At 45.1% G+C, this 26,755-nt stretch overlaps 3 protein-coding genes across 5 annotated transcripts; all 3 read left to right on the top strand.

Moving 5' to 3' along the window:
• The first annotated feature begins 318 nt into the window (after positions 1-318).
• cbln20 (cerebellin 20) lies at positions 319-3,258 on the top strand. The gene is made up of 4 exons (XM_035386148.1): positions 319-581; positions 1,164-1,259; positions 1,386-1,526; positions 2,021-3,258. Exons 1-4 carry the CDS (start codon positions 575-577, stop codon positions 2,446-2,448), a joined length of 672 nt encoding a protein of 223 aa, XP_035242039.1. The 5' UTR covers positions 319-574; the 3' UTR covers positions 2,449-3,258.
• Positions 3,259-6,236: 2,978 nt separating this feature from the next.
• On the top strand, positions 6,237-11,549 carry cbln18 (cerebellin 18). Of its 2 annotated transcripts, none has more exons than XM_035386102.1 (6): positions 6,237-6,441; positions 7,736-7,883; positions 9,466-9,633; positions 9,970-10,098; positions 10,630-11,041; positions 11,091-11,549. In XM_035386102.1, the coding sequence occupies exons 2-5, from the start codon at positions 7,784-7,786 to the stop codon at positions 10,926-10,928; spliced, it is 696 nt and encodes a 231-aa protein (XP_035241993.1). In that variant the 5' UTR covers positions 6,237-6,441; positions 7,736-7,783; the 3' UTR covers positions 10,929-11,041; positions 11,091-11,549. The 2 variants fall into 2 exon arrangements, with proteins under 2 accessions (XP_035241993.1, XP_035241992.1); XM_035386101.1 differs by having other exon boundaries at positions 7,762-7,883.
• A 5,332-nt stretch (positions 11,550-16,881) lies between these two features.
• On the top strand, positions 16,882-26,548 carry tagln (transgelin). Of its 2 annotated transcripts, XM_035384540.1 has the most exons (6): positions 16,882-17,089; positions 22,449-22,491; positions 23,870-24,061; positions 24,673-24,844; positions 24,986-25,088; positions 25,483-26,548. In XM_035384540.1, the coding sequence occupies exons 2-6, from the start codon at positions 22,480-22,482 to the stop codon at positions 25,625-25,627; spliced, it is 624 nt and encodes a 207-aa protein (XP_035240431.1). In that variant the 5' UTR covers positions 16,882-17,089; positions 22,449-22,479; the 3' UTR covers positions 25,628-26,548. The 2 variants fall into 2 exon arrangements, with proteins under 2 accessions (XP_035240431.1, XP_035240432.1); XM_035384541.1 differs by lacking the exon at positions 22,449-22,491 and having other exon boundaries at positions 16,887-17,089.
• Positions 26,549-26,755: the final 207 nt, after the last annotated feature.

Below are 26,755 nucleotides of genomic sequence, written 5' to 3' on the forward strand. Positions count from 1 at the left end.
TTTCAAAATGAACTGGAATATCATATTTTAAGATAAAATGTGTTCTTGCATTATATAACTGCCAACAAGTGAATTAATATTGTTGCCACCTACTGAGCTGTCCCTAAAGTGTATTCCCTCCAGGCTGTGGCCTGAATTAAATATTGCATCCATGAAAACAGGTACTTTTAGGTTTAAAACACACACACACACACACACACACACACACACACACACACACACACACACTCAGACACACTTGCACACGCACACAGCACACACACACACAAACACACACACGCACATAATGCACAAACGCACTCATGAAAACACACACACACACACACACACTGATAATGCGGGAACAACAGCTTGCAGGTAAATGCCATGGGGTGTTGTTATCTTGGGTTATGGGAATTCTTCATTATAGCAGGAACACAATAGCTGTCCCACATAGCCCTGCTGCAACAAAGCCAGCATCCCTCCTCCCCGCTCGCACACAGTGGGAGGTGGGGTCTCCCCTTCGACTTTATAGGAACTCCTGGAGACACAAGCCAATCTATCCTGCTGTCTGCCACATCTCTGCTCTACCAAAATGAGAGGTGAGGAAATCGGACTGTTGCTATGCGTTACTAGGCTGTCTTTTGGGTTTAGTACATTCATGTCAAAGACAGACGTCCCATTCCAACTGATGTCCGGGAATGATGCATGCCTTCAGTGTATTTTAGACTGACATTCGTGCAAGATGTAAAATCGGGAAAGAGTTGTTTGTGGTCTTTGTGTGTTTAGAGGTTTGGATGATTTGCCAGTTTGTTGTGGCATGATGGCAGGGTTCAGTGTGTGGAATACTATGTGAAAACATGATAAGCATCTTTATTTGTTTCATCATTGTGAATAACAGACGCTTGTAAAGGGTTTAAACTAACCTACGGTTTGGTCTCACACTATGTGTAAGTCTGAGTTGTGTGTGCGTGTGTGTGTGTGTGAGAGAGAGAGAGAGAGAGAGAGAGAGAGTGGTGGCAAAATCTGGTAGTATCCTATAGTAGTGCAGTGCGTATGGAATGACTGAGCATTTGTTTAGGTGCCTCGTGTTCCCTTTACTGTGCAGGTGCAAGTGTGTGTGTGTTTGTGTGTGTGTGTGTGTGCTCTGCACTAAGTGTGTGCCATGTGTGATACTCTCCTAGGACTCCTGTTGCTGTGCCTGTTTGGGACTGTGTTGGGAAACTACTCTTGGAATGGCCCTGGGCAGGAGGTGCCGACCAAACCCACTTCAGACAACGGTTAGAGTGTGGCGTGGGGGGCGTAGGGGGCATGGGGGGTGTGGGGGGGTGACGGGGGGAGAGGAGGAATGTTTTCTCTCTGAGGTGTCAGCTCTGACCGCTTCTCGTCCGCGCGTCTGTCCACAGTGTGCCTGACGGACACGGCGTCCTGCGGCTGCTGTCTCATGCAGAAGCAGATGCATCGCATGGAGGGGTACTTCAACATGTCCCTGGATGAGCTTCAGCGCAAAGTGAACAGGGCGCAGGCCGCGCTCAACAACGTCCGCTGTGAGTGTGTGAGTGTTTGTGAGTGTGTGCGTGAGTGTGTGTGAGTGTATGTGTGTGTGTGTGTGTGTGTGTGTGTGTGTGTGTGTGTGAGTGTTTGTGAGTGTGTGCGTGAGTGTGTGTGAGTGTGTGAGTGTGTGAGTGTGTGTGTGTAGATGTGTATGTCTGTGTGTGTGTGTGTGAGTGTGCGTGTGTGTGAGTGGATGTGTGTGTGAGTGTGTGTGTGGATGTGTATGTCTGTGTGCGTGTGTGAGTGTGTGTGTGGATGTGTGTGTGTGTGTGTGTGCAGATGTGTATGTCTGTGCGTGTGTGAGCGTGTGTGTGGATGTGTATGTCTGTGTTTGTATGTGTGTATGTCTGTGTGTGTGTGAGTGTGTGTGTGTGGATGTGTATGTCTGTGTTTGTATGTGTGTACATGCATGTCTCTCTTGGAGCTGTACTAAACTAGCTGCACTCTCTCGCTCTCCCTCTTTACCTCTCCCTCTCTCTCCTCGCAGCTAGCCGAAGTGCCTTCTCAGTGGCTCTGACGGACACCCGCAGGTGCGTAGGCCCGAACCGAGGGGGTTCTCCAATTGTGTACGAGTACGTTTTCCTCAACCTGGGCGACAACTACAACCGCGTAGACGGTGTGTTCACCGCCCCGCGCGCGGGCGTCTACAGCCTGGCCCTCACCGTGTACAGCGACAGCGGCGCGCCCGGCAGCCTTCTGATGGCCTGTGCCAACCTGCGGGTGAACGGCGCGGACGTGGCCAAACTCAACGACGACAACGACGAGGACCAGGAGGACAGCGCCACCGCCGTGCTGGCCCTGCAGCTGGCCGCCGGCGACAGGGTGTCCGTGTACCTGCCGGCCGGCTGCTCCCTCTGCGACAACGCGAGCCACTACAACACCTTCAGCGGCTTCCTGCTGTACGCCACCGACTGAGCGCCGCCCCTCCCCCCGGCACCCCTCTGACCCCTGACCCCATGACCCCTGACCCCTCGCTTGGTGTAATTTAGGGCTCACTCACCCTGGGCCTGAAGGGTTGCCACGTCTGTAGCCGACCGTCTCAAACTCCGAATGCCCACCACAGCAGATGAATCCTCTCTCCGTGCATGCTGGGAGAGCTGGTGCCAGGGCCAGATGGTACCTTGGAGGACCACCACTGAGTGTCTCCTCACTTCCACCTGGCCCACAGCCACCATCATCGTCTTCCAGTCTCCTGTTAACCCCTCCCAAACTGTCCAGTGGCCCACGCAGTCCAATACCCAGATCGACTGCGCTGCATTCATTCAACGCTACTCGCGGTCCTGTCTCTAAACGGGGCAAGCCATCCACTGTAAACCCCCGTAAAGCTGGGTGATTATGCAACATTAATGAAAAATAAACAAGACTGATGATGTAATTTGGCTTGTCCCTTTGTGTGCTTTGCACTTATATGATGTCATTTGCATAGACACACTCACTTTTGTAAGCTCAGATGCAAGAAGGGCATATCAAAGGGTTGCCACTGGATTCACAGACTCACATAAATTGTAATTGCAGAAATTTTCCTTGTGTACAAGCTTCAAGTGTCATTTTTTTCAGGAATTTAAATTCTAAAGAAGGGGCTGCACATGTGTTTTGCAAATTGTAAAAACAGACCTTAAGTCATAAGAAATTAAATCCTTTAATCACAGAAAGAAAAGCCTCTTTGTCTGTTTCTCTGTAACCACTGATTCCTTCTTTTGAACCAATCAATAAATTTGCCTTCGTGAAGAGAGCAAATGGCTCTATGTCTCATCACTGAGCACACCTGTGAAATCATGAGCTTACAGCTGACTTGGCATCACACAATTCCAAGTCACACAGGAGGCACAAGGCACATGGAAGAACACAAGCTAATAACCTTGCTCAGGGGAACTGTGCCAAACCTGCCTCAATCACAGCCGGGCTCGCATACTCCCGGGGGGTGGGGGGTTTGTGGGTAACCATGGAGCTATCTGGGATGAGTGATTTGGCCTGATAAATGACAAGAGTACCATTATATCCGCGGTACCAACTGCAGACCCCGTCTGCAAAATCCGGAATCAAGACTTCTAGACAAGTGGAAATCGAGATTGAGAGACGTTTTGACATAAATGGACAAGGCTAACCCCAATGCAGCTCAGGTTTTACATAGATAAAGCCTAGGTACGTCCTAGTCGGCTAGAAGAACTTTCACTTCTAAATCAAATGTAGCCAGATATTCACCTGAATGCCTTGATGGCGTTTAATTACTTTTCACTACAGAAATTTTTTGCTGCGATATTAAACCTATGCAACTGACCAAAACTACAACTTTCTGTCCCAGCCCTGAAAGACCTGTGCCCACTTTCTCTCTCACACATCCATCCAGGGTTCTTCTCGACCCGTATTCCCACAATGACAGGGATACCTGGCCACATAGGTACTCAGATAACGGCTCCCTCCCTCCCTCCCTCCCTCCCTCCCCACACACACAAGAACGAGGATGTTCCAAGCTTAAAAACAAATATGGGGCTTCTGTAGTTCCAATCCAATGTTAAACATGTATGCTTTCTTTTTACACATTTATTAATAGGGTAAATTATAAGATTTACTTTTAGCATGTCATTTCTAAACATGAGAGATAGGGGTCTTACATAATGCATTCATTCTGTATTTATTTTCACTTGAAGTTCAGTTGTGATTGGCAGCCCACTAAACAGAGGCACCACTGATTGGCTAAAATGTAAATGGAACACTACTTAGACAATAAACATTGCTGGCCAGTTACCAATAGCAAAAGCTCTTGTAGCAGGCAGTATAAAAACTATTTTGCTTTTGGAATAAATAAAAAAAACTTATCTAAAATTTCAGCTGAAAATATACTCAATGTTATATGTTCTCATCAATTCTGCATAATGTAACTATTAGGTGACTATATTGATTGCACAAGGTCTTCGAGGCCAAGCTTATTGGATGGATACTTCAGTCCTGGGCTTCACGGTTCCAAGAAACATTAAGATGAAAATAAACTTTACGCTCATCTTTTAAATTGCTATTAGTAATTGAGCCATAAATAGAGCTTATTCAGAAATCATTTTTTTTTACAGTCTGTCCTGTTATACCTGGAGATTTTAACACATTGACATATGATCCTCCTTCAGAAACCCAACGAATAAATGAAATAATAGTTTTTTTGTGTTTACTCAGGTACCATTTTCTAATATTACACAGAAACCATTCAAATATGCAATAATAGAGGAAATCAGGTGGGGCCAAATAGTCATTCTGTAGATTTCAGAATGTCTGTCTGTTCCTCCAGGCAAACTTGCTCCAAATCTGCCAAGTAATTCAGTGGATAGCACATTTCACGTCATACCACAGGTGTTCAATGTAATTTAAGACTGGGTTTTGGCTGGGCCATTCCACAATACGGACTGTCTTATTTTAAGCTATTTCTTTGCAGTTTTTCTTGTGCACTTCTGGTCATTGTCATGCTGCAGCATCTTAAGCCAAAATGCAGATCTCTGGTGGACTGAAACAGGTTATCCTCAAGGCTTTTCCTGTATTTGGCTCCATCAATCCCAATCTCTCCTGCTGAAATGCAGCCCCATAGCATGGTACTGTAGCTTTAGTCGTCTGACCACTAAGTCCGATGATTCCCAATGTCTGTCGCATGGATTCTGGTGAACTCTAAGTGTGACTTAATGTTGGCTTTCACAGAAGTGACTTCCTTTTATTCACTTTCCAAATGAGGAAGAGCTGGAAAGATTGTTGATCTCTCAACAGTTTCTACAGTTTCAGCCAATGAGGTTTGCAACTCTGTTAGTGTTGTAGCTGGTCTCTAGGTCACTTCTTTGACAAATGTTCAGTTTGGTTGGCTGGATGGCCTGATCATGAAGATTTGTCAATATTTTGTATGACCTTTTTTCTCATAACAGCTTAACAGCTTAAGTTCCATGGACAGTTCCTTGGCCTTCATGACAGTGTGACTGGTCTGATCTACTGTTTCAGTACAGTGATATTTAGCAATTAAACTATGGATAAGGAATTAAACAACTAAATAATCAATTTAAAGTGGATTTCAATTCAACAGTGGAACTCATTAGTATATTTTTGAGAATTCTCATGAAAATGGACACACACAGACACAAGCAGACACACACACACTCACACACACACCTCTGTTGTGCCTCTATCCCACACCTTAAAAACACGAGCAACGCAGGTGATAATATCTAGCAGAAATGGATATTTCCTCTGGGATGAGAAAAAAACAAACCGTGACACATATTTTAAAAAGTATCGACGCTGGACATCGCTGACCTCCCAACACACGCCCTGGCCTGAGAGCACAACAAAGACAACAGGTACACCACTCAAACTAGGCCTCCTTTTAATCCAGCGATATCAGCTGACAACTGTGTTTGCCCTGAAACGTAATATCACGGGGTCTGAAACACTCACACACACACGCACAAAAAATCCACAAATGGTCACAATCGTATTGACTTTGATAGACAATAGAAGACGGATCACTGCAGAGAATTTGACACCGGTGGCCTAATAGAACGCATTGTGCGCTTGAGCGGGTGGAGAACAACAGCAATTGTTACACTGGATTTTAACAGAAGCAATAACCAAGTTTACACCCGGACCAGATATCCACTCGTGGGACCATATCGAATTTCTGGGCTCTGGGGTTACGAGGCGGGGGAGGAAGTCTCAGTTGACTCGGTGGCACAGGGGTACACGTGCACATATCTCCACGCCCCCCTCCGATTATGAAGCCAGAAGCAGGGGGCGGGACCACCTGTTGTAAATTGCACTCTGTCTAATGTGATATCAACGCAGCGCCACGAACGGACTCTCTCACAGTGTCTCAGCACTTTCCTCATCGCCCCAAGTCTCTGTGACCGGAACAAGACAAGGTGGACAGCGGCCACTGCAGCAGTGAGTATGACAACAATTATAACGCGATCAGCGCAGCTTCACAGTGCAGTTGTGCGATTCTTGCTGTAGTGTGTGAGACGTGGCTTTGAAAATGTGCAACGCAGCATCAGACATACAATTCATATTCAATATCTAACCCGATTATCTGGATAACGATCCTACCGTTATGCTTCGCTATTAACCGTTTGTCCAATTAGCCCGATGGCGAGCCTACATGGGCTAATGAAGAGCCTAGATAGGCTGAATGGCTTGTTCTGTCTATTCTTCTTTTCTTATTGATCATGTATGTGCAATGCACCCAGAGCCATTTCAAAGAGGTATGTCCATATGATCATGTGGGGTGTCTCCGTCAGTTGTGATAAACTATATACTGTATATATATGTATGTATATAAATATACAACAAAATGAGAGTCCCAGAAAGAATATGGCACATATTCTTATGGAGACCCTTACAAAATTGCAGCTAATGTCAAATAATAAAGAAATTAGAAATGACATTAAGGACTTCAAATGATAAAATGTGTGGGAAGATACATAAAATATTCTGCGGCTTGTGTACTGACTGGTTATGTCTGCATGACATATCACCGGTATTTAAATACTTGTGTTTATCAGAAAATATTGCACACCAGCTCATATTTACAGTCCTTTTCATGAAGATGAAAACTGTAATTCATGCAATTATCAAAGAGCACTTTTGCTTTCAATGGAAAATCTGTTCACAATTGCAGTCTACAAGTTTATCATTCAGATTTGCACATTGCAATTGTATTTTTTGCTATACCAGCAGCAGTTGGGTTTGAAAATTTTGGGTTGTAAAAATTCCCTCTTAACAGAAGGATTGGGATGGAGAGATATTATGGTCTCATGGCCAATTTTCAATAGAAAATAGCCCTGGTGCACACCTTACATGATGTTAAATAACAGAACGTACACTAAAACATGGTTATGGAAACAGCTGGCCTCACTTTGACAATAACGCCTAAAGTAAATCCAAACATTTGGTGCATTTATTACAGATTGGATACAGTATGTAATTGACAGCAACAGTACTGTTAGTAAAAAGTTGGAGCTGATTGGAGTTGGAGTTCAGTAAAGTCAATAATGTCCTTCTCCTTCAAAGTTAAGTTGGATACAAAATAATCTGGCATACATTTAAGTATACCTTTCACAAAAGTTTAATAAATGAATTCAAGGAAACTCAACAATATCCATTACTTTTACAGAACACAGAGACGGTTTTGTTTCTTTCAAAGAGAAAGAACAGTAATAATCCTCCATTTTGTCCATAGATCATCTGTCCTTTGACTGTCATTAGGTGTCAAGACTTCGGCAGTAAGATGATGAAAGCGGTTGCAGTGTCTCCTTGGTGCCTCTTGGGGGTGCTATACATCTGTGCAACGGTGGATGCCACTTCAATTCACCCATGGGAAACAGCAGGTCGGCCCATCAATTCTTCTTTTATTCCTTTTATGCTTTTTTGTATTTTATTGAGGACAAAAAAGCAAAGCTCTCTCCTGCTTGCTCCATCAGAGTAAAGCTTGTAAAACAAGTGTAACTGTCAAAACATGACAGAGATAGGAATCACGCCGCCAGAGCATGCCAAAACAAGTTACAGTTCATCTTGATGGCTTGAGTACATTTCTCCAAACAGAAATCACTTTTGCAAAACAGCTAATGCAGCTCCCAAAACTGAATCGCATTTGTCAAATGTACAAAAGTACCAAAAAATAAATATTTATATAATGGAACAGACGGCTCTTTCTCTCAGTCACGATGACCCAGCGGTGGCACGTCCATCCTCAACAGCCCTCGGCTGTGACCGCCAAAGAGCCAACACTCATTGACCCAAAGACAGACATCCGGTCATGTGACCGGTGGTCATATGCTTTCCGCCCCATGAGGAGAATTCCTCAATAGGATTTATTAATAGAGAGCATGGAGGGAGAAATGACATCATCACATGTAAGTGGGTGCAGACCATAGAGTGACCCGAAAGAAGTGATGTACGATTACAAATTGCGGCATGTCCTCCTAAGACCTGGCGAACAATGTCTGTCCCCTGTAGGGGACATGAGGCTCAGGCCTAAATCTGAAGAACCATATATTCGGCTATGCTGACACCTACACTGCAAGACATCTGCATCCAAGACAGTTGTATTATGTAAAAAAAGGAGGATATAAGGCCTCACTTGCTTTCTCTCTTCTGGCACAATGTTCTGGTACAGCATATTAAGAAATGTAATTAGATGCTTTGAGCTGTATGGCCCACGCGTGGGATTGTGGGTAAGAACACCACTGGCCTGAAGATTACGGCACCATAGTTATGTTGCCCCCCCCCTCCCACCCCCCCGGTTGCCCGACACATATACAGTACCTCTTTGACCAATGACAAATGATAATTAAAAATGATGACCCTGATACACTCAATCACTCCAGCATGGATTCCGTCTGGAACACTGGCTATTCATTTTTCCATTTGAGCTACTTTTCCACTGTGCGTCCAGACCCCTCTTCCTCTTCTTCCTCCCCTGAGCACTTGTCCGTGACCTCTTACATGCTCCATTGTTGCGAAAACCAACTCAGAAGTGACCTAATTTTTGCATTTATAACTACATTTTTTTGATTGAATAAATATGCACAAAATGTATACAAAAGGAGTTTTTTTTTTTTTACACGTGCAGAAAAGATTCAGTTATGGGAGCTGTTTCTATCGGCTGAGACTAATTTCTTCAGCTTTATCTCTGATTTTTGAGAGCGAGCAATGAGAAATTACTTACGGTTATGGTCATGACTAAGTGGACCACAGTTTCACTCAAAATGGCTTAGCAATCGAGAAAAACAATAATACAATCTTGAGGGTGGCTACAAAACATTGCAGTCTAACTATCCTTCCAAAACCAGACTGCTCCTCTCCCATTGTTTAAACACACAGCACGTGAGGACTCAATAAGGGAACCGTGCCTTTGTTTGTGAATGGCGTGAGATGCGTTGTGGATAATCAGCCTCTCTTGACTGGCAGGCGTCTTGCCGTGCGGTAACTGGGACTGCAAGTGCGCCTTCAATCAGCAGCGAGGCTGCTGCTGCGCCAGCAACGATCTGTTCAGCCTGGAGACGAGCGTCTTCACCCGCCTGATGGCCATCTCGGGAGGCCTGACGCAGCTGCAGGGCGCGATCGAGGACTTCATGGGTACAGAGCGTGCCACGCGAGCACGTGTTTGTGTGTGCTTGTGTGTGTTTCTGTGTGTGTGTGTGTCTGAGTGTGCGTGTGTGAGAGAGAGAGAGAGAGAGAGAGAGAGAGAGAGAGACAGAGCGATGGTGGCAGAATCTGTTGATAGTATTCTCTAGTAGTGCACTATGTATGCAATGACTGAGCATTTGTTTGGGTGGCAAAGAGAGAGACAGGCCATGCCAGTTTTGTGGTTTCAAGAACATATTTGCAGTATTTAGGTCATTCTTCCGGAGTGTTGTTTGAAGGTTTTTGCTCTGTTAAAGAATATCCGTTCTCCCTCCCATTCTTCCTCAGGAGGACAGAAGGTAGCGTTCACAGCAACCTTGAACCACTTAGGATGCTTCGGCCCCTTCACCAGCAACGTGCCAGTCCCCTACAACAACGTCACCCTCAACCACGGAAACGGCTACAACTCAGCCTTGGGTACGCCACGCCGCGCAAACCATCAAACCTGCCAGCGCCCACGTATCGAAGAAACAGAGAGACAGACAGTCATCTTCACCCAGAAAAATTACACTCTCCCATCATGGGATCCAACCCAGGTCTACCCACCCGGGCCCTGGAGACCCTTGTTTATGCTAATCCTGCCATTAGATACGGTATTGCGAGTGATTGTCAATGTGCACTTCCATAATTCTCTCACTTTGAGTAACACACAGTGCAGTTTGGCTCGCTCCCGCTTACTGTTTTTTAAAAGTCTTGGTTTCCTGCCAGGCAGATGCAAGCGTTCTGTAACCAGGTTGCTCCCGCTTTCAGCATGAAGGACTCCACGCCGAAGTGATTTAACCCAACCATGGGCCCTGCCCACATACTAGATCAGCGCCTTAACGGAATGAGCCGCTCAGCACTCCCCACGCCTCAGGTTTTAACCCCCCTTTAGGGCTGAAATGGGAGCACAGACACCTTTCATTTGTTAACGCGCCGCCTCTTCTCTCCTCCCGCTGAACGGGACAGGGGCCTTCACTGCGCCGCACGCCGGCTTCTACTCCTTCGCCTTCACGGCGTTCTCCGACGTGAGGCTGGCGGGCGAGCGGATGTACCACCAGGTGCGGCTGATGAAGAACGGCGTGGTGATAGCCTCGGTGTGGGAGGACAACCGGGAGGACTCGAAGGACAGCGCGACCCAGTCCGTGCTGCTGCAGCTGGACCGCGGGAGCCAGGTCTACGTGGACCTGGTGTCCGGGCGCCAGCTCTGCGATCACCAACAGAATCACAACGCCTTCTCGGGGTATCTGGTTTATCCTTCCCATTAGTCTTAACCAGGACCCTCAGATGCATGTGGATGCAAACCGACACTATCTGTTGCACACTAGGGCCCTTAGATCCAAACACACGCACGCAGACACTCACAGGAGTGCTCACTAAGACACACTAATGATACACACATAGACAGACACTCACACACACACCCACATACACACTGACACCCACAGAAGTGCTCACCAAGGCACAAATGCAGACACACACACACACACACACATACTGACACTAAGAGAAGTGCTCACTAAGACACAAAAACAGACAAACACACACACACACACTCAGAAAAGTGCTCACTAAGACACACACACATGCACACACACTCTCTGAGAAATTCCCCCTAAAACCTTAAGATTCTTATGCAGCCAGACCCACAAGCTGATGAACAGAGTGACGAAGTTGGTGATCAACTCTGATTTACAGAAATACACTGCCACACACATTCATGTGCGTGTACACTAACTGGTCTTCTGAAATGGTGTTTTCTCTATTAGTGGCTTCTTTTTACATGTTTGTATGAGTGAGCTAATTTGATTGCCATTCCTGTATAATATTGGGCTGTCTCACTATGACACATTGTATGTCTTTGAATTAATAAACGAGTTTGTATGATACATCTTGCATAAATTTGCCACTGTACTTGTTTTTTTCAAAATAATTTTTAAGGTTGCTTTTTATATCCTTTTTCTTTGCGCTTTGTGAATACTGTGACCACATGGATTTTAAATTAACTAGACAGAGCTTTCGAGGCAATGTCCCCGCCCCCCCCACATCACACTTAACTTTGCTCAGAGTAATGCCTCCGCATTCATAAATGACAGGATATGGTATTTGGCAAGAAACAATGTTTGTGCAAAGCGAGTTTCCACCCTGTTTACTGGGCATGTGCCCAGTATTGCACCTTTATCAACAGGTTACCATGGCCACATATGCTTCTGAGGTATTTGAGGCACTTAAGATTTTAAAGGGATAGTTTGCTTTCCGAGAATTTTTGATCTTATTTCAATTTAGGGCATGTTTACAAGACAGTTTATGTGTGAGATCAAGGATTTAAAAAATGTATTTACTGACGTTCCTGAGTCTGCTTATTTTATAATAGGGTTTTTTTTTTATCTAAACGAAGAAAACATTAAATGTCTGTTTTTACACCATACATGCACCATAAAAAATGGTTACAAAACAAAAATAAAAATAAGCATAGTTTTCTGAAGACCATTTTGGTAATATACACATATACAACTTCTGGAGTTACTCGAAGCATATTTTCTTGCTTAAGACAACAAACCCACTAACAATGCCCCTATACCAGCCACTGTAAAGCTGGTACATTTGCCATGAACGTACGTAAGCACATCCTTCATTGACATTCCACTAGACATATCTTGTTCACCTTTGTATATAATTTTGGGCAGATATTTGGGCAGATATTCTAATTATGGTGCACATTCCTACCAGGACTGCGGTACAGTACACACAGGGACAAGCAACATGTAACAGAGCTGAAGGGAAGTGCAATGAATCTGTAGTTCCATGTAAGTACCACTAGATGCCTCTACTGCTGCTTATCCACCATAATGGTTTTTAAAACAAGGCCAGGTTAAAACCTAGTATATGGCTGGACCGGCTGACCAATGGTGTAACTTCATACCTCGGCCGACCAATGGTGTAACTTCATCACTCAGTCACTCAGGGACTGCAGTCACAGACATTCGCGTTTGTAGGGCTGGGCCCGCTGTTGCGGTCCAGCCAAAAATGTATTAAAAAGTTTTCAAATTTCCAAAAATCTTAACTGTTCACATTAATATTATTACTAGGAGACAGTGTTTGAATATTATAAAATAAATTAAAACATTAAATATTTTCTGAACGGTCAGAGATTTGACCCCATCTTTTGTTACAAAAAAAAAAAAATCTATATTAGCTGAGCCTTCAGGAAAATTCCCTCTGCGGGAAAGGGAACACCAAAAGTACACACTTCCAGTGTATGAACCAGCCCTGCAGAACACCGTAGCTGCAAACCGCAACCTGCAAGCCAAACAGCTGGCAGGAGTCCTGTTTGCACTCCCACTGTGGTCACAGGGCCACAGCCCTAGGCCTGCCAACCAGGGCAGCTTATGTGATACCTGACCAAAGAATACGGACAAGCCCAGTTTCAATTAGTAACCCATTGAAGAATAGGCTTTTTTTTTTGTTTGTTTGGTGTTCTAGAACTCCATTACATTCAATTACCAGTAGCGACCATTACATCACCATTAGGATGATGAGTCACAGTAAGAACAGTCTAATCAAATATTTGTGATTTTACACCAGAGGGTTAAACTTCTCAAACAGAAGGGCAGGGCAACTGTTGGCACAGAGAGCGCAAATGTAGTTTGAAATGAGGTATTCTGTGAGAACGGCCAACTTTTTGGCATGTCCTACAGTTAGCCAGCTAAGCTGCTAAAGAGCCACAATGCCACATTTCAGTGAGCTAATCGGACAATAAATCAAAGATAAGCTCAATATTTGAATCTGCTCTGGAGAAGATGTTTCTCCATATACAGTTGTTTTTATCCTTCATCTCCCTGGGCCAGACCCTGATTAGCTAACGTTCATGACCATGACACTCTTGCTTGTGCCCATAGAACATGATTATTTATATATTTGTACTACGGCTTGGATGAATACTGGATTCGGATAAGCTAATACGTATGTACGGCAGGGCAAAATCCTCACTTAGCCAACAACTGATATTAACGTGCCAAAAAAACGTACTGGCTGAGTGTCAACTATCTTTCCAGATTAATTTTGATCTCTTGACCAACAATGGTGTTTTGTAGCTATGTACTGCACAAGAACTGTAACATTATGCTCTCCTCCTTCCGAATCTTTACAATGTAGGAAGTATATTTCTTGGTGGATGTACATAAACCAAAATGTGAGCATTTTTACTTGCTAACTATTTAATGTTTGTCTCTTTTATTTATGGAAAGTGCCCTGATGTATTTGTTTTTAAAAACCACACCAATCCCTGTCGGCCTCATGATGTATACACACTGGGGTGAGTGCTTGGCATCCTTTCACATTATACATGGCTCATACAAGTGTATATATCACGAGAAGGGCAGGGCTTGGTGTGACTTATTTACAAGTTCTTTTTTTTCAATTTTTTTATGGACATCTAATAATTCCATATTTGGGAAAATTCTTGGAACTGATAAAGAAACACTGGAAATATTTGTATTCCCTCTTTTTTCAGGCATCCATCATTTCTCCACCTGTTTACATGCAATTTCATCCTGTCTTTTTTTTCTACATTGTCACCATGAGCTGAGTGCCCCCCACCCACCCCCCCCACCCCCCAAAAAAAAAAATCCAAATAATTAATGTTTAGCCTGAGTGTCTTGCAAAAAAAAGTGTGATTTTCTGGGTCACCTGTGAGTGATGTGTTGACTCTTGGATTTTGGAATTTCTAAACAAACGCATCCCGTCTCTATAACGAAATATTCTATCCTGAGTTATTCTAAACCAGATGATCTCTTTGGATGATGTCAGCACACTGCCATATAAATACAAAAAGAGCGCGCTGCGTGTTTGTGTGCATATGCGAGTGTGTGGTGTTGGGTGGGCGGGGGGGCGAAGGGGAGGAGGCTGCTCACAGTTTACATTCTGCATTTGGATAGAGGGAAGAGGAGGTAAACAGGAGAAATTCCGTTCATTCCTGCTCATTCCTCACCACTATGTGAGAGACTGGAGCTTAAAGAGGGATGCATAGCCTCCTGAAGCCCAGCAAGAAAAAAAGCTTTAGCTTTAAAAAATGTTGTTTTTTTTTTTTTGTATTTTAATAAGTGACAAAAGCATGTTCTAGTGAAAACATTTTCAAAAATACACTTTTACTTTTTAAAGCCTCCTTTTAATTAACACTGACTAGCAGTGAGCAGGTCATTCTTATTTATTATCAGGTGAGGCCAAACATCCTCCTACAGAAAAAAATGTGTATTTAAATATTTTTCACATGATGCAGGTGTCTTGCAAAAATGAATTGCCGGATCTTAGGAGGATATGTCTATTACGTTTCCATTCAACAAACATGACGTTTATTTAAAAAAATAAAATAAAATAAAACATAAGAAATGACACGTTTCTGTCTGGCATGGTGAAATTTCAACATATTTAGTGCAGGTGCACTGTAAATGTGTCAGTGCGCACTGAAAAATGATTTCTACATGTTTATTTTCATAGTTATTTTGCCCAACAAAGGAGCTAACAACAACACAGAGGCAGTTTGGATCTCCTGTATACTTCGGGAGTGTCCTACACAGGTAATACATGTTTTTGTTTGTTCAGGTGCGGTCACAAGAATGTCAATTGATACATGTAGGAATTAGACTGATGAATAGATACTTAACTGCTATTGACAGAAGTTTACTGTGCATTATATGCCACGCACTTCCAAACAAATAGGAAATAATAACAAGAGAAACATTAAATAAATTAAACAAGCAAAAGGGTCACTGTAGCAGAGTAACCAAGTTATAAAAGCTTAGTTTCATAACTTTAATTTTCTTTTCTTTTTTTAAAGTTTATAACACCTTAACGCAGACTATCTGTGCTCACAGCAGTGTGTGGAGTCACAGGGTAGTCACTCCTTAGGTAGTCCTCTGGACGTGTGCGTCATGTAAGAACACGTCCCACTGACTGGCAGTGTGACTGGCAGAGGGGCCCCCGGGGGCTGTGCGCACTCATTGAGCTGCGTCTGCCCAAAGACAGGAGAACGCACAGCCAGATGGCTCCTGTGCGCCCGCCTGCCTAAGCACAGCAGTCCTGGTGCGCGCCTTCACCAAACTGCCACAGGGGTCAGGCTATGACATCACCGAACATGAGCAAAAGGGCGTGGCTGCTACATGATGTCATTGCTATGGCATCCTTCGCTGGAAAAGGCGCAGGATTCCAAGGTGAGCTGGCGTGAACACAACGCGCTGAACGCCAGACAGACGCGCAGGTGCACAGGGATGACACAAAGGCTGACGGCATTTCAGAATGAAGGTGGCTGGAGGTGGGAGGGGTTAATGAAAAGATAGAGATTGAGAGAGAGAGTGAAGTGTTCATGGCTGGGTAAGACCGTGCCAAAGCGAAATCCTCACAAATATGGAATTACTCTGAGTGTAGACACTGGCAGTCAGGGGGGAATTTCAAACGCTCACATACCACACTACGCACACATACACACGCATGCGCACACACACACACACACACACACACACCTTTGGAGCATAGACATAAAAGGCCATCCCAGTCCTTTCTCTCAATCATCTTTCTTAAACTGACACCCCCCCATCTCTCTCTCATACTCGGAACAAGGACTCTACCTATAAGAACAGTGGTAACAGGCACGCCATTTACCCAATACAGTAATCATTTGCCAATAAATAGCAGACGACTATAAAAAGAGATCTACATGGAATGCACATGCCACAGAATGAGGTCTCTCCAGATCTGAGGCCTCATTAGTAAAGCGTCACTACAGCAACGCCCTTCTAATTACCCCCCCCATCCTCCTCTCATACATTCACCCTCTCCTCCTCAGCCCCCCCCCCCCCCTCCCCCGTCACCACTTTCCTTCTCTCGCTCCTGAGGCAAAGTGGTGCAGCGAAGTATTTTGAGAATTCATCAAGTTGACCAAACAGAGGCCTGCGGCTGCCTGTTCCCTCCCCCGCCGCTGCTTTCCCAAATAAGGAGGCACTTTCAAACTGGGGGGGAAAGAGAAGAGGAATATGCAGAGGGAGGGGCAGGGGAAGGAAAGAAAGAGAGAGAAGGAAAGACAGAGCGAGCAAGCAAGAAAGAGAGAGAGAGAGAGAGCGAGATAGAGAGAGAGAGCAGGAGCAAGGGATTGAGAAAAAAGGCCATGCCCTTTTAAGGCTGTGGTTTCCTTTCCCCCTCTCTCGCTCTCTCTTCTTGAATCCCTCGTTCTGTCCAGGCAGGCCCAGTGCGGTGAAGTCATTTCTGTTTGGCTGATCTTTTTAAATCGACACACCTACTGGGAGGACTCTGCATTCGGTCGGAACAAGAGGAAGGAGTACAGGAACACACACTCACACGCACACACACACGCCCTCACACTCCCCGAGCCAGAGACACTCTCAAGAAGAAACTTCGCCCTCAACTTCGCAAAAAAGTAGGTACATTTTCTCCTGTCTCTGTGGGCTTGTGGGCATTTGAGACCACAGTGCCGTCTGTGGATTTGACAACGTTCACACAGCTGTGCTTCTGAACAGAATGTAGCTGAAGTCTTTATTCACCAGTGTTTAATTGTAATGGGACTGAACTAATTTCTAGGACATGACAGACAAAAAGACAGTGAAAACAGAATTACAAGGCGCTTTTCTCTCCGTGAGATGGCTTTTTACTTGATCGGTTCATTTTCGGGGTTTCTGTGTTCAGCTTTGTCTCGAGTCTGTCTGAGTGTCAGTCGGTCACCCTGTTGGTAAGATTGCTCCTGTGTTTCAGAACTCACAGTGATGGGTGGGTCCATGCACCCCTTATTTCCTTCTGTCCCATGTTGAATTATTGTCTCTGTGTTATAAGCTACAATTACTGGGTCTCTGGTACTCAGCCCTTGTTTGTGCATCTGCCTAATGATTATATCTGTCCAACTGTGCATGTTGGTATGTGAGTGCAAATGTTAAATTACATACACTAACATACATCCCCTGTAATTAACGGCATAGTAAGATATGCGCATGTGTGAGCGTGTGTGTGTGTGAGTGAGTGAGTGAGGTAGGGTAGACAGTCTGTCTACAGGCATGTGCGTGTTTGTGTGAGGTACAATGGATAGTCCATTTTCAGACCGGTTGTGACGTAAGCGATACGGATGATGCACGTCTTGAACTCCAAGAGGAGGTGGCCCAAGCCAAACAGTCATAGAATGGGCCTAACTCATGAACAGCTGTTTCCTTCCACTGCAGATGTAGCAGGGTTTTTAGGAGGTTAAAGCGGGGTACCCCATGCTGGGGTAACTGAGGGAGGAGGTGAGCGGGCTTGGTAAAAGAGCATGGTTTTGCGATCTCTGACTGGTGGTACATTCTTAGGCTCACGGTTGCAAATTGCTGCCTTAAATGGTCTCTAATTGGAATTTATGAGCTCACTGAGGTCCACTCACAAAGGCAGACCCTCCCTCTCGACCAAAGACATTACAGAGGCAGGCACACACACAGACACACATACACACACACACATTATTAGTATCATCTATGTGTGTATGCGCATAACAAAAACTTTTATGTACTAAGTTAAACAAGTTATTTTGTTCTTTACAAAATATAACTGCTGTCTCAAATACATTTTATGGACATCGTGGTTCCTAATTTTTTATATTTAATTAAAATATTAAGCGTAATTGCTTTTTCGTGAGTACAGATCTTTTCATAAACACACACAGACACCTGGGTTTGGCATTTATGGAGTGCATTTGCATAATTATTGCAATTTCTTTGGAAATATTTGGATAAAAGAAGAGTGTGACAGATGCCACAAGCAGGGAGAGGAAGGCTGAGATGGAGGGAGAGGAAACTAACAGAGAGAGAGAGAGAGAGAGACTTTATATAATTTATCAGATTAAACAGAGGAGTTTATACATCTGTACGTGTGTGCGTGCTTGCACATAAGCGATATGAGACTTGGAACAAGTAGCATTATAAACTTGTGGTCTCCATTAACTTGGTTGCCATAGCAGCAGTCGACACAGCACTGCTATTAGGACTGACCAGTAGCAGAGGGCGATGAAGAAACAATCCATTCCTCAAGTTCCATTTTGGTGACATCACACTGTGGAAAGAATTACACAATTTGACACAGTTACAATCTCACGGTCCATGGTAGAACATGACAAGCAGGCATCCAGTCCATCAGAACTCGCATGTCTCAGAATGTCTCAAAGGGAGCCAGCCAATTAGCTAGTCAGTGAGTCCATGTGCCAACAGGGCAAATTTTAGAAACACATTAAGCTCTTACTGAAAGATGAAAGAGGCATTTGAGAGCTAAAGAGAAATTCCTCTGCTGGACGAAGACATCCATAAAACCGCAATACAGAATAAGTGCTACAGCATGGCACAAGTCACACAATGGTGCAGTCATATCCATGCACCCTGAGACTGGCAAATTTTGACCAGTAATCCCATTTACAACTGCTAACAATTCACAAAATGAATATGCCAGTGAGACCCCAGGAATTACTTTAAGTATCCAAAGCGCAAAGACAAACCTGTACACTGAAGAGCCTGGGTAAAATTAAACTTACATAAATAAACTGTGATTTTTTTCAGCATTCATACTGGTACATGACACAAGCAATAGTCATAGTTTGCAGACAGATGTAACAAACACACACACGCACAAACACACACACATATATGCAGAGCCTCCCCATGGTGAAAGCAGACAGCAGTCCAGCCACTTCATCCCGTCCAACACAAGAGCAGGCTTACTACTACAGGGTCAAAGGTCAACAGACAGGCATGTAGACGAAGCTCAGGCCCCCTGTCCGGCTGATGCTTCGGAAGCCTGGAGCTGTTTGCAGAGCAGGGGGGAGATGTGACCAGCAGCTGTGCCTGTAAGGAAATACCAGACTGGGACTCCGCCAAACCCAACACGGCTACCTCAGAGACCTATAATTACCCACAATGCCCCCAGGGCTCCCGCGCGCCAAGCAGTAGTTTTGTCCTTGCCGTTGTAAAGTACCCTACGCAGATCAAAGTGATGCAGCGATACCCCTACCCTGAAGCAGACAGGTTCCTGAAACAGGTTCCCACAGACAAGCTCCCGAAGCAGTTGTCCAAACGGGAACAGTGGTGAGCAGACAGGGAAGGGGCTGAAACTGCCCTTTTGTAAGAGCCCTTATTGTTGCAACATCCGAATCCAGAAATTCCAGATCACAGACGTGGCCCAGGAGTGTGCATATGTTTCTGGAAATACACGTATTGACACGGGCAAACTATCACTCGAGGATGACACACCCCAAATCGCACTGAAATTTAAGAGGTTGGATGTCTTCCAGAAGCTCAGTTTTTCGTGAAGCGGTGGGGTGGGGGAGGCTGGGACAATAACAGGATCCTGCTGCCTCACCCCGCCCAAATTGAGCAGGGGGAGACGTTGTGCAATTTCCGTCAGCAAAGACAGCAGCAAGTCACAAAAGACGAGAGTAAGAAAGAGCTGAGGAGTTGAGGATCATGAGACAGCAAGAAGGAAGAACAGCAGACAAAAAAGAAAAGCAAGGACAAATATGCTGCATATATACATATACTGGCCCTGAAAAACTGCTTTAGCAGTATGATTAGGTGTCCTCTTCATTGTCCTGCTGCAAGGTGAAGTGCCATCCAATGAGTTTTGAGGCAATTTGGTCAGATCTGAGCAGATATTTCTGCACACTTCAGAATTCATCCTGCTGCTACTGTTGGATCATGAGCAGTTCCTTTCTTTCTCCATACTTTCCTCCTTCAGTCACTTTAGTACAGTTTAATACTTGACTCATCTGTCCATAAGACTTTGCTCCAGAATTCAAAAGTTTTTTCACATACTTTTCAGCTAACTCTAACCTGGCTGTTCTGGTCTTGAGGCTTACCAGTGGTTTGCATCTTGTGGTGAACCCTCTGAGGTTATGCCAGTGTAGTCTTCTCCTTATGGTAGGCCTCAAAACATCTATGTCTACATTATGGAGAGAGTTCTTGATCTGTTTTGAGGTTGAAAAGGGGTTTTTCTTCAAAACGGAAGATATTCTTTGGTCATCCACTTCATTGGTTTTCTGTGGGCTACCAGAACATTTGCTATTAATGAGCTCACCAATGCATTTTTGCTTCTTAACAATGTACCAAACAGTTCATTTTGACACATTCAATGTCTTAGATAGATTTTTGCATATTTTTAAGCCTCATGATGGTCTGCTTTGCTGGCATTGACACTTTGGCCCTTATGTTGAGGGACAACAGGAACAGAATCCAAATGCAAATGGCACATCTAGAATCAACTCTGGACCTTTTGTGAGCTTTCCTTAGCATGGAATAATGATGCAACAACGCACAGCGAGCCAAGAAACAACAGAGCACCCAATTGTCCAATTATGTTTGGTCTCCAAAAATGGGGGGGATTATGTACAACAAGGGCTGTAATTACTACAAATTCCTCACGGATCTCCAATATGGATGAAAATGCCCTCTAATTAAAGCTGACAGTGTGCATTTTAACATCATTTTCATTGGTTTTATTTCAAATCCTGTGTGGTGGAGCACAAAGCCAAAAGGACAAAAATTGTGCCACAGTCCAAATATTTATGCACTGCACAGTATAGACAGAGAGTGAGAGAGAGGGGGGAGGGGAATAATAGACTGTGGTAGGGTGGAGACCTCTCACAAAAATAGAACTTTGATCAAACAAACAACAGGAAACTGGGATACCCTACAAACAGGGCTGTCTGCAAAGGCCACACAGGGACAGGGCATGCAGTGGAAACACTGGGAGAGAGGGGGTCAGCAAGCTCAAGGCCTTAATCTCTGTGTACCCTCTGTAAGTTTTCACAAGGCGTGTCCTCCGTGTTTGCTTAGCACAAGAACATTGGGCAGTCACCACTCAGGAGAGCCGCTGAGCTCCTGCAGTGATTCAGATCATCCGAGAATCAAAACACATTCCTGTTTTCCGATAATGTCGCCATACAGAGGCTGTGGTCTCTCTAGCGAAGGAAAAACTTTTTTTTTTTCATTTCTTGGTACAGTAAAATGCAAAAAGGCCTCCAACATGCAAGCATCTGAACGCTAAGCTTGAACTTTCTTGCATCGGTGAGCCGAACACAGGCAGTTTATCTCCTGCTAAACAGGATGTTGATTTGGTCTGTTTGGGGGGTTGTCGTGGAAACTAACTACGCTCAAGACAAAACGGACGGGGCCGGACTGATACCAAGAGGAACGGCTCAAATTTTCTCCTCTGGTTGTTGGGTTTGGAAAGCTTCTGTCTTGCAGGATTTTGACACAGGCTCCCAGCCAGGTTGTGGAAAAGTTGGCAGGAACTCGTTAGTGTTTTCAGCCTAGTTCTATTAGAACTGGAACAGTACCCAGAATGCTCCCAGCTCTTAAAGCCTAAAATGGAGCTTTGCCTGTTGTCCTTGGAGGTGCTCGCCGTTCTCCATTTCCTCCATGCTCAGAGCCCCCGCCTTTAGCCAGGTCTGTGAGAGAGGATGGAAGTGTCACATTAAGCAGACAGAAAGAGGAAAGAGAAAAGCAGCTGCCATGTAGCAAACAGGATGCAGTGAAGTAGGAGTTTGTGGGGGTTGGAGGGGTGGGGGGCCCACAGAGCAGAGCTCAGCTGTGAAACCACAGCAGATTGGAGTCATGGGGTTTCTATGGCCACTGATAATGGAGGAGCAAGGGCTGCAACAGAAAGCAAATGCATATATATATATATATATACTTGCACATGCAATAGCCGACATAGGCATTATACAACACACACACACCAGGCTGCCATGTAACCTTTGACCTCTGACCCTCCAGGCCCAGAAAGTGGTTGTGTCCTGACATCAAGATGGCAGCACAGGTGATGGTGCTCCTGAGCGCGTGCGCTTTGCAATGGCTGAGTGAGCGCGCCTTCGCATCCTGTTGTTTGGCAAGGGTGGCGGCGCGTATGCGTGCGTGCGTCTGTGAGCGTAGTGCTCCCATTGCTCAGCAGTTTGAGTTCCTCTCTTGAACATTTTGGTTCCCGCAAAAAAAAACAGAAAACAACATGTACGGGCAAAACTGATGAGCATTCTGGAGACTTCTGGTCAGTTCTGACCTAGCAGAGTTAATTCTCCAAACTTTTGGTTCCCGGGGCTGGTGCATACCGTTGCACAATCACGCGCATTAATTAATTCATTCATTCATTCATGTATTGTTATAAGCATGCCGTGAGGGCTGCATGTGTCTGTGTGTCCAGTTTGTCTCTCCTGCGCATGTGTGTGCATGTGTCTGCTTCAAACACAGAGCTGTTCCACCGAGAGGCTTCCACATTACATGCAATGACAAAGGCTCTACTGTGTAAATGCTGGGCCAGAGAGCCACCTTTGGTAAAAATAATAGGAATACTGACAATTAAAGTAAGTTTCCTGGGTAATGGGTGAAACAGGAGGACTTGCATGAAAATGGATCCACTTTCTCCTATCAGGTAAGTCAGGGTGAAACTGCATTGAGGACAGAAGAACCTGGGTATCCAAAATGTTTCATGTATGGCATTATGTTCGAAACGGTTTAGAACATACAGGTAGCATTTTGCAGGATGACTAATTTCCACTCCTTATCCGGTATGTTTAGCCACCTGTAATCAATGATCTCTTGCGCATACTTTGTGGCCATTGATCCAAAAGGGAGTTTGACTACTTATCGCTGCCCTTGCTGATAAAGCACACTGTTCTTTGTGTGACAATGCTGAGCTGGTGCTCCTGGTTTATGCCCACTGGCCTCAAGTCCTTCACACACACATACACACATACACACACACACACACACACACACACAGATCAGCCTGGCCCTATGACCACTGAACGTGGCCAGCTCCAGTGTGTGTGCTTTGGCAGGGACAAAGCCAATGCCGGTCCGCCTCACCCAGGTTGTCATGGTCACCAGAGTGACCGCCACCCTGTCCAGCCCTACAGGCACTATTTGTGCAGTGACATCGTGCTACAGCCAGCCAGACTCGTTAACACACTTTAGTATAAGGCTTTGAACTGCTGGATTCAGTTATGTAATTAAAACCTCTCCTTGTAGGAATAAAACCTGACACTAAAACTCTCCAGGGGTAGATTCTATATAGCGACCCCTTTCAGGCACAGTGAAACAAGTTCTAACTTTCCTCATGTCTTTCCTCTTCCTTTTCTGAAAATTTTTTTTTGGGTACACCCCCCTCTCTCTCTCCCTGGCTCCTCCCTCTCCCCACCCAGGGAGCTCCAGGTATGGCCAACAAGGGTCCCGCCTACGGCCTGAGCCGCGAGGTGCAGAGCAAGATCGACAAGAAGTACGACCCGGAGCTGGAGGAGCGGCTGGTGGAGTGGATCATGGCCCAGTGCGGGGCTGGAGTGGGCCGGCCCGAGGCGGGAAAGCTCGGCTTCCAGACCTGGCTCAAGGACGGCTGCGTGAGTGTCCTCGAGACAATCGGGCCTCACCCACAACACCCTTCTGTTTCGTAAAAAACCCTGTTGCAGGATACACGCTGCCCGTCCTGCGGCACCAGTAATTTATCGCTCTATAGGTCCATCCTAATTGCTGTACTGGTCTTAAATAGTGAAGTGATATTTCACTCAGAGCCATACAGCACCATACAAGTGCAATGACTTCCCTTCAGCCCGAGAGTATTCAGGCTCAGTATTCCCCTCTCTCATTGGTAAGGTTCAGTATTCCTCTCTCTCATTGGTAAGGTTCAGTATTGCCCTCTCTCATTGGTAAGGCTCAGTAGTACTCTCTCATTGGTAAGGTTCAGTATTCCTCTCTCTCATTGGTAAGGTTCAGTATTGCCCTCTCTCATTGGTAAGGCTCAGTAGTACTCTCTCACTGGTAAGGCTCAGTATTCCTCTCTCATCGATTAAGCTCAGTATTCCCTTCTCTCATTGGTTAGGCTCAGTATTGCTCTCTCATTGGTAATGCTCAGTATTACTCGCTCTCATTGGTAAATCCTATGACAGAATGCTTGGTATTGAACACTCTCATTGGTAAGTCTCTTGATTGTAAATCTCTCTGTGATCACCAGATCCTGAGTGAGCTGATCAACAGCCTTTATACCACGAACAAGCCCATTAAGAAGATCCAGACCTCGCCGATGGCCTTCAAGCAGATGGAGCAGGTCTCGCAGTTCCTGAACGCGGCCGAGCGCTACGGCGTCACAAAAACCGACATGTTCCAGACCGTGGACCTCTGGGAAGGTGGGCGGGGCTTCTGGGCTGGGTTTTTGGTGGGGTGCCCGGCTGGAGCCTGGAGTATCCTCATGTTGACGGGCAGGTCCTTAAATGGGTGACCACATGAGTGATCCCCCTCTCTTTCTCTGTCTTTCTTGTCGCTAACAGGGAAGGACCTGGCCGCTGTGCAGAGAACCCTGATGGCTCTCGGCAGCCTGGCGGTTACCAAGGAGGACGGGTGTTACCAGGGTGACCCCAACTGGTTCCACAAGTGAGTGTACAGGGCTTCCTCACTCTCCCTTGTTCCACAAACCTACACCATATGACTGGCTCCAATGACTGAGCTGGACTCCACAGCAAGATGTATACATGCATATATATGCACTAATTTCAGGCATCAGTGATAGAAGTGGAAGCTCTGCCAATAAGTTATCAGGTGTCAGAAGGGGGATCAAAACTTCCAACCTTACATACAGACATATACCATAATCTGTGATCTATAATGATATATATGCATATGCTTTTAAGCTGCCATCTCAATAAGTTCAGCTGAAAAATGTGTCCATTCTGTCTCAGCATACAATATTATCAAAACTCTTTAAAGAAGCTTCGTGTTCGTGCTGAGTCTGATAGACGTTGGTGTTAATCGGTGGACATCTTTTCAGGAAAGCGCAGGAGAACAGACGGGACTTCAGTGACGACCAGCTGAAGGAGGGCAAGAGTGTCATTGGGCTCCAGATGGGGACTAACAGAGGGGCGTCCCAAGCGGGAATGACAGGATATGGTCGACCCCGGCAGATCATCAACTGAGCCTCCTAGTTCCCTCCACCCCACCCGCGCACACACCCCCCTGCCCCAACCTCATTTATCCCCACCCCTTCCCCATCCTTCACTTGGCCAATCACCGAAGCTGAGACAAGCTCCACTTGAGTCTTACTGAATGAGTCCAATATATCCAGAACCTCGCTAGACTCAGTCAGGGCCTGCACAAAAACGAGACCCAAGCATTTAGGACCGACCAAACCCCGTTGCCGTTCGACCCAAAACCGCAACATGACCAACTCTGCACACCGCTGAAGATGCTGAGTGTGCAGCTAAATTGAAGTCCATTAAAACGTCAAGCATACGCCAGTCTTAACCTATCACGGTCAAACGCTGCATGTGCAACCAATGAACTAGCAGATATGTATCCGCTATTCAATTATTCTTATGCTTTTTTTAAATAAATGAAAATCACCTTTACAAATAGTGCTCAGGCCATCTGAACTGCTGAGTAGGGTCACTGAGACAGCAGAGGTGCCGTTCATTCGAGATGCTAATAAGATGTGTTGTTTAATAAATGTTTTATAGATGCACACTAAAAAAAACAAACAAAAAAAGAAAGGCTTATTTGCACTGGGCAAAATGAAGAGTGGTAGAACAGCAATGCTGACTGCATTGCAGGGATTACAGTACAGGCTGACCAGAAGGGCAGGGTTTCAATCTGGAAGCATACAACTGAAGGCGCAATGCAAGGCTCAGTGTTATTTTTTTCTAACCGGGAAGAAAAGAGAAGCAATTCTGTTTCTGCTTATGAATTTTAAAAAAAACACACATTATAAGAAATGGACCCAAAAAATCAATTAAAAAAACTCTGACCAAACGTCTTGGACCCTCCCTTCCACCACCCAGAGTTTTTGTACATTGTCTTATTGAATAATAATTTTGAAATAAAGTTCATTTTAAAAGTGCCATAATGTCTGTTTTGTTTTCTGTTGGTGAGTGTTGAAGATGAATTGCGATGAAATAAAAATTGATTGATTTATCGATGGTTGACACAGTGAAATTTCCCACAGTGAACAGAACAAGTAACACCCCAGATCACCTCTACTGGCTACCCTCATGCAATAGCCATATTAGCCTTTAGCAGTGACACCCAGATAAGTGACTGGCTTAACA

This window comes from Anguilla anguilla, chromosome 12, assembly GCF_013347855.1.
Source record: "Anguilla anguilla isolate fAngAng1 chromosome 12, fAngAng1.pri, whole genome shotgun sequence".
Lineage (NCBI taxonomy): Eukaryota > Metazoa > Chordata > Actinopteri > Anguilliformes > Anguillidae > Anguilla > Anguilla anguilla.

Coding starts and splice junctions, on each gene's coding strand:
- cbln20 (XM_035386148.1), top strand. Junction 1,260..1,385: donor CAAACCCACTTCAGACAACG/GTTAGAGTGTGG, acceptor GTCTGTCCACAG/TGTGCCTGACGGACACGGCG. Junction 1,527..2,020: donor CGCGCTCAACAACGTCCGCT/GTGAGTGTGTGA, acceptor CTCTCCTCGCAG/CTAGCCGAAGTGCCTTCTCA.
- cbln18 (XM_035386102.1), top strand. CDS start 7,784: ATGATGAAAGCGGTTGCAGTGTCTCCTTGGTGCCTCTTGGGGGTGCTA. Junction 7,884..9,465: donor TCACCCATGGGAAACAGCAG/GTCGGCCCATCA, acceptor CTTGACTGGCAG/GCGTCTTGCCGTGCGGTAAC. Junction 10,099..10,629: donor CGGCTACAACTCAGCCTTGG/GTACGCCACGCC, acceptor TGAACGGGACAG/GGGCCTTCACTGCGCCGCAC.
- tagln (XM_035384540.1), top strand. Junction 24,845..24,985: donor GACCGTGGACCTCTGGGAAG/GTGGGCGGGGCT, acceptor TGTCGCTAACAG/GGAAGGACCTGGCCGCTGTG. Junction 25,089..25,482: donor GACCCCAACTGGTTCCACAA/GTGAGTGTACAG, acceptor ACATCTTTTCAG/GAAAGCGCAGGAGAACAGAC.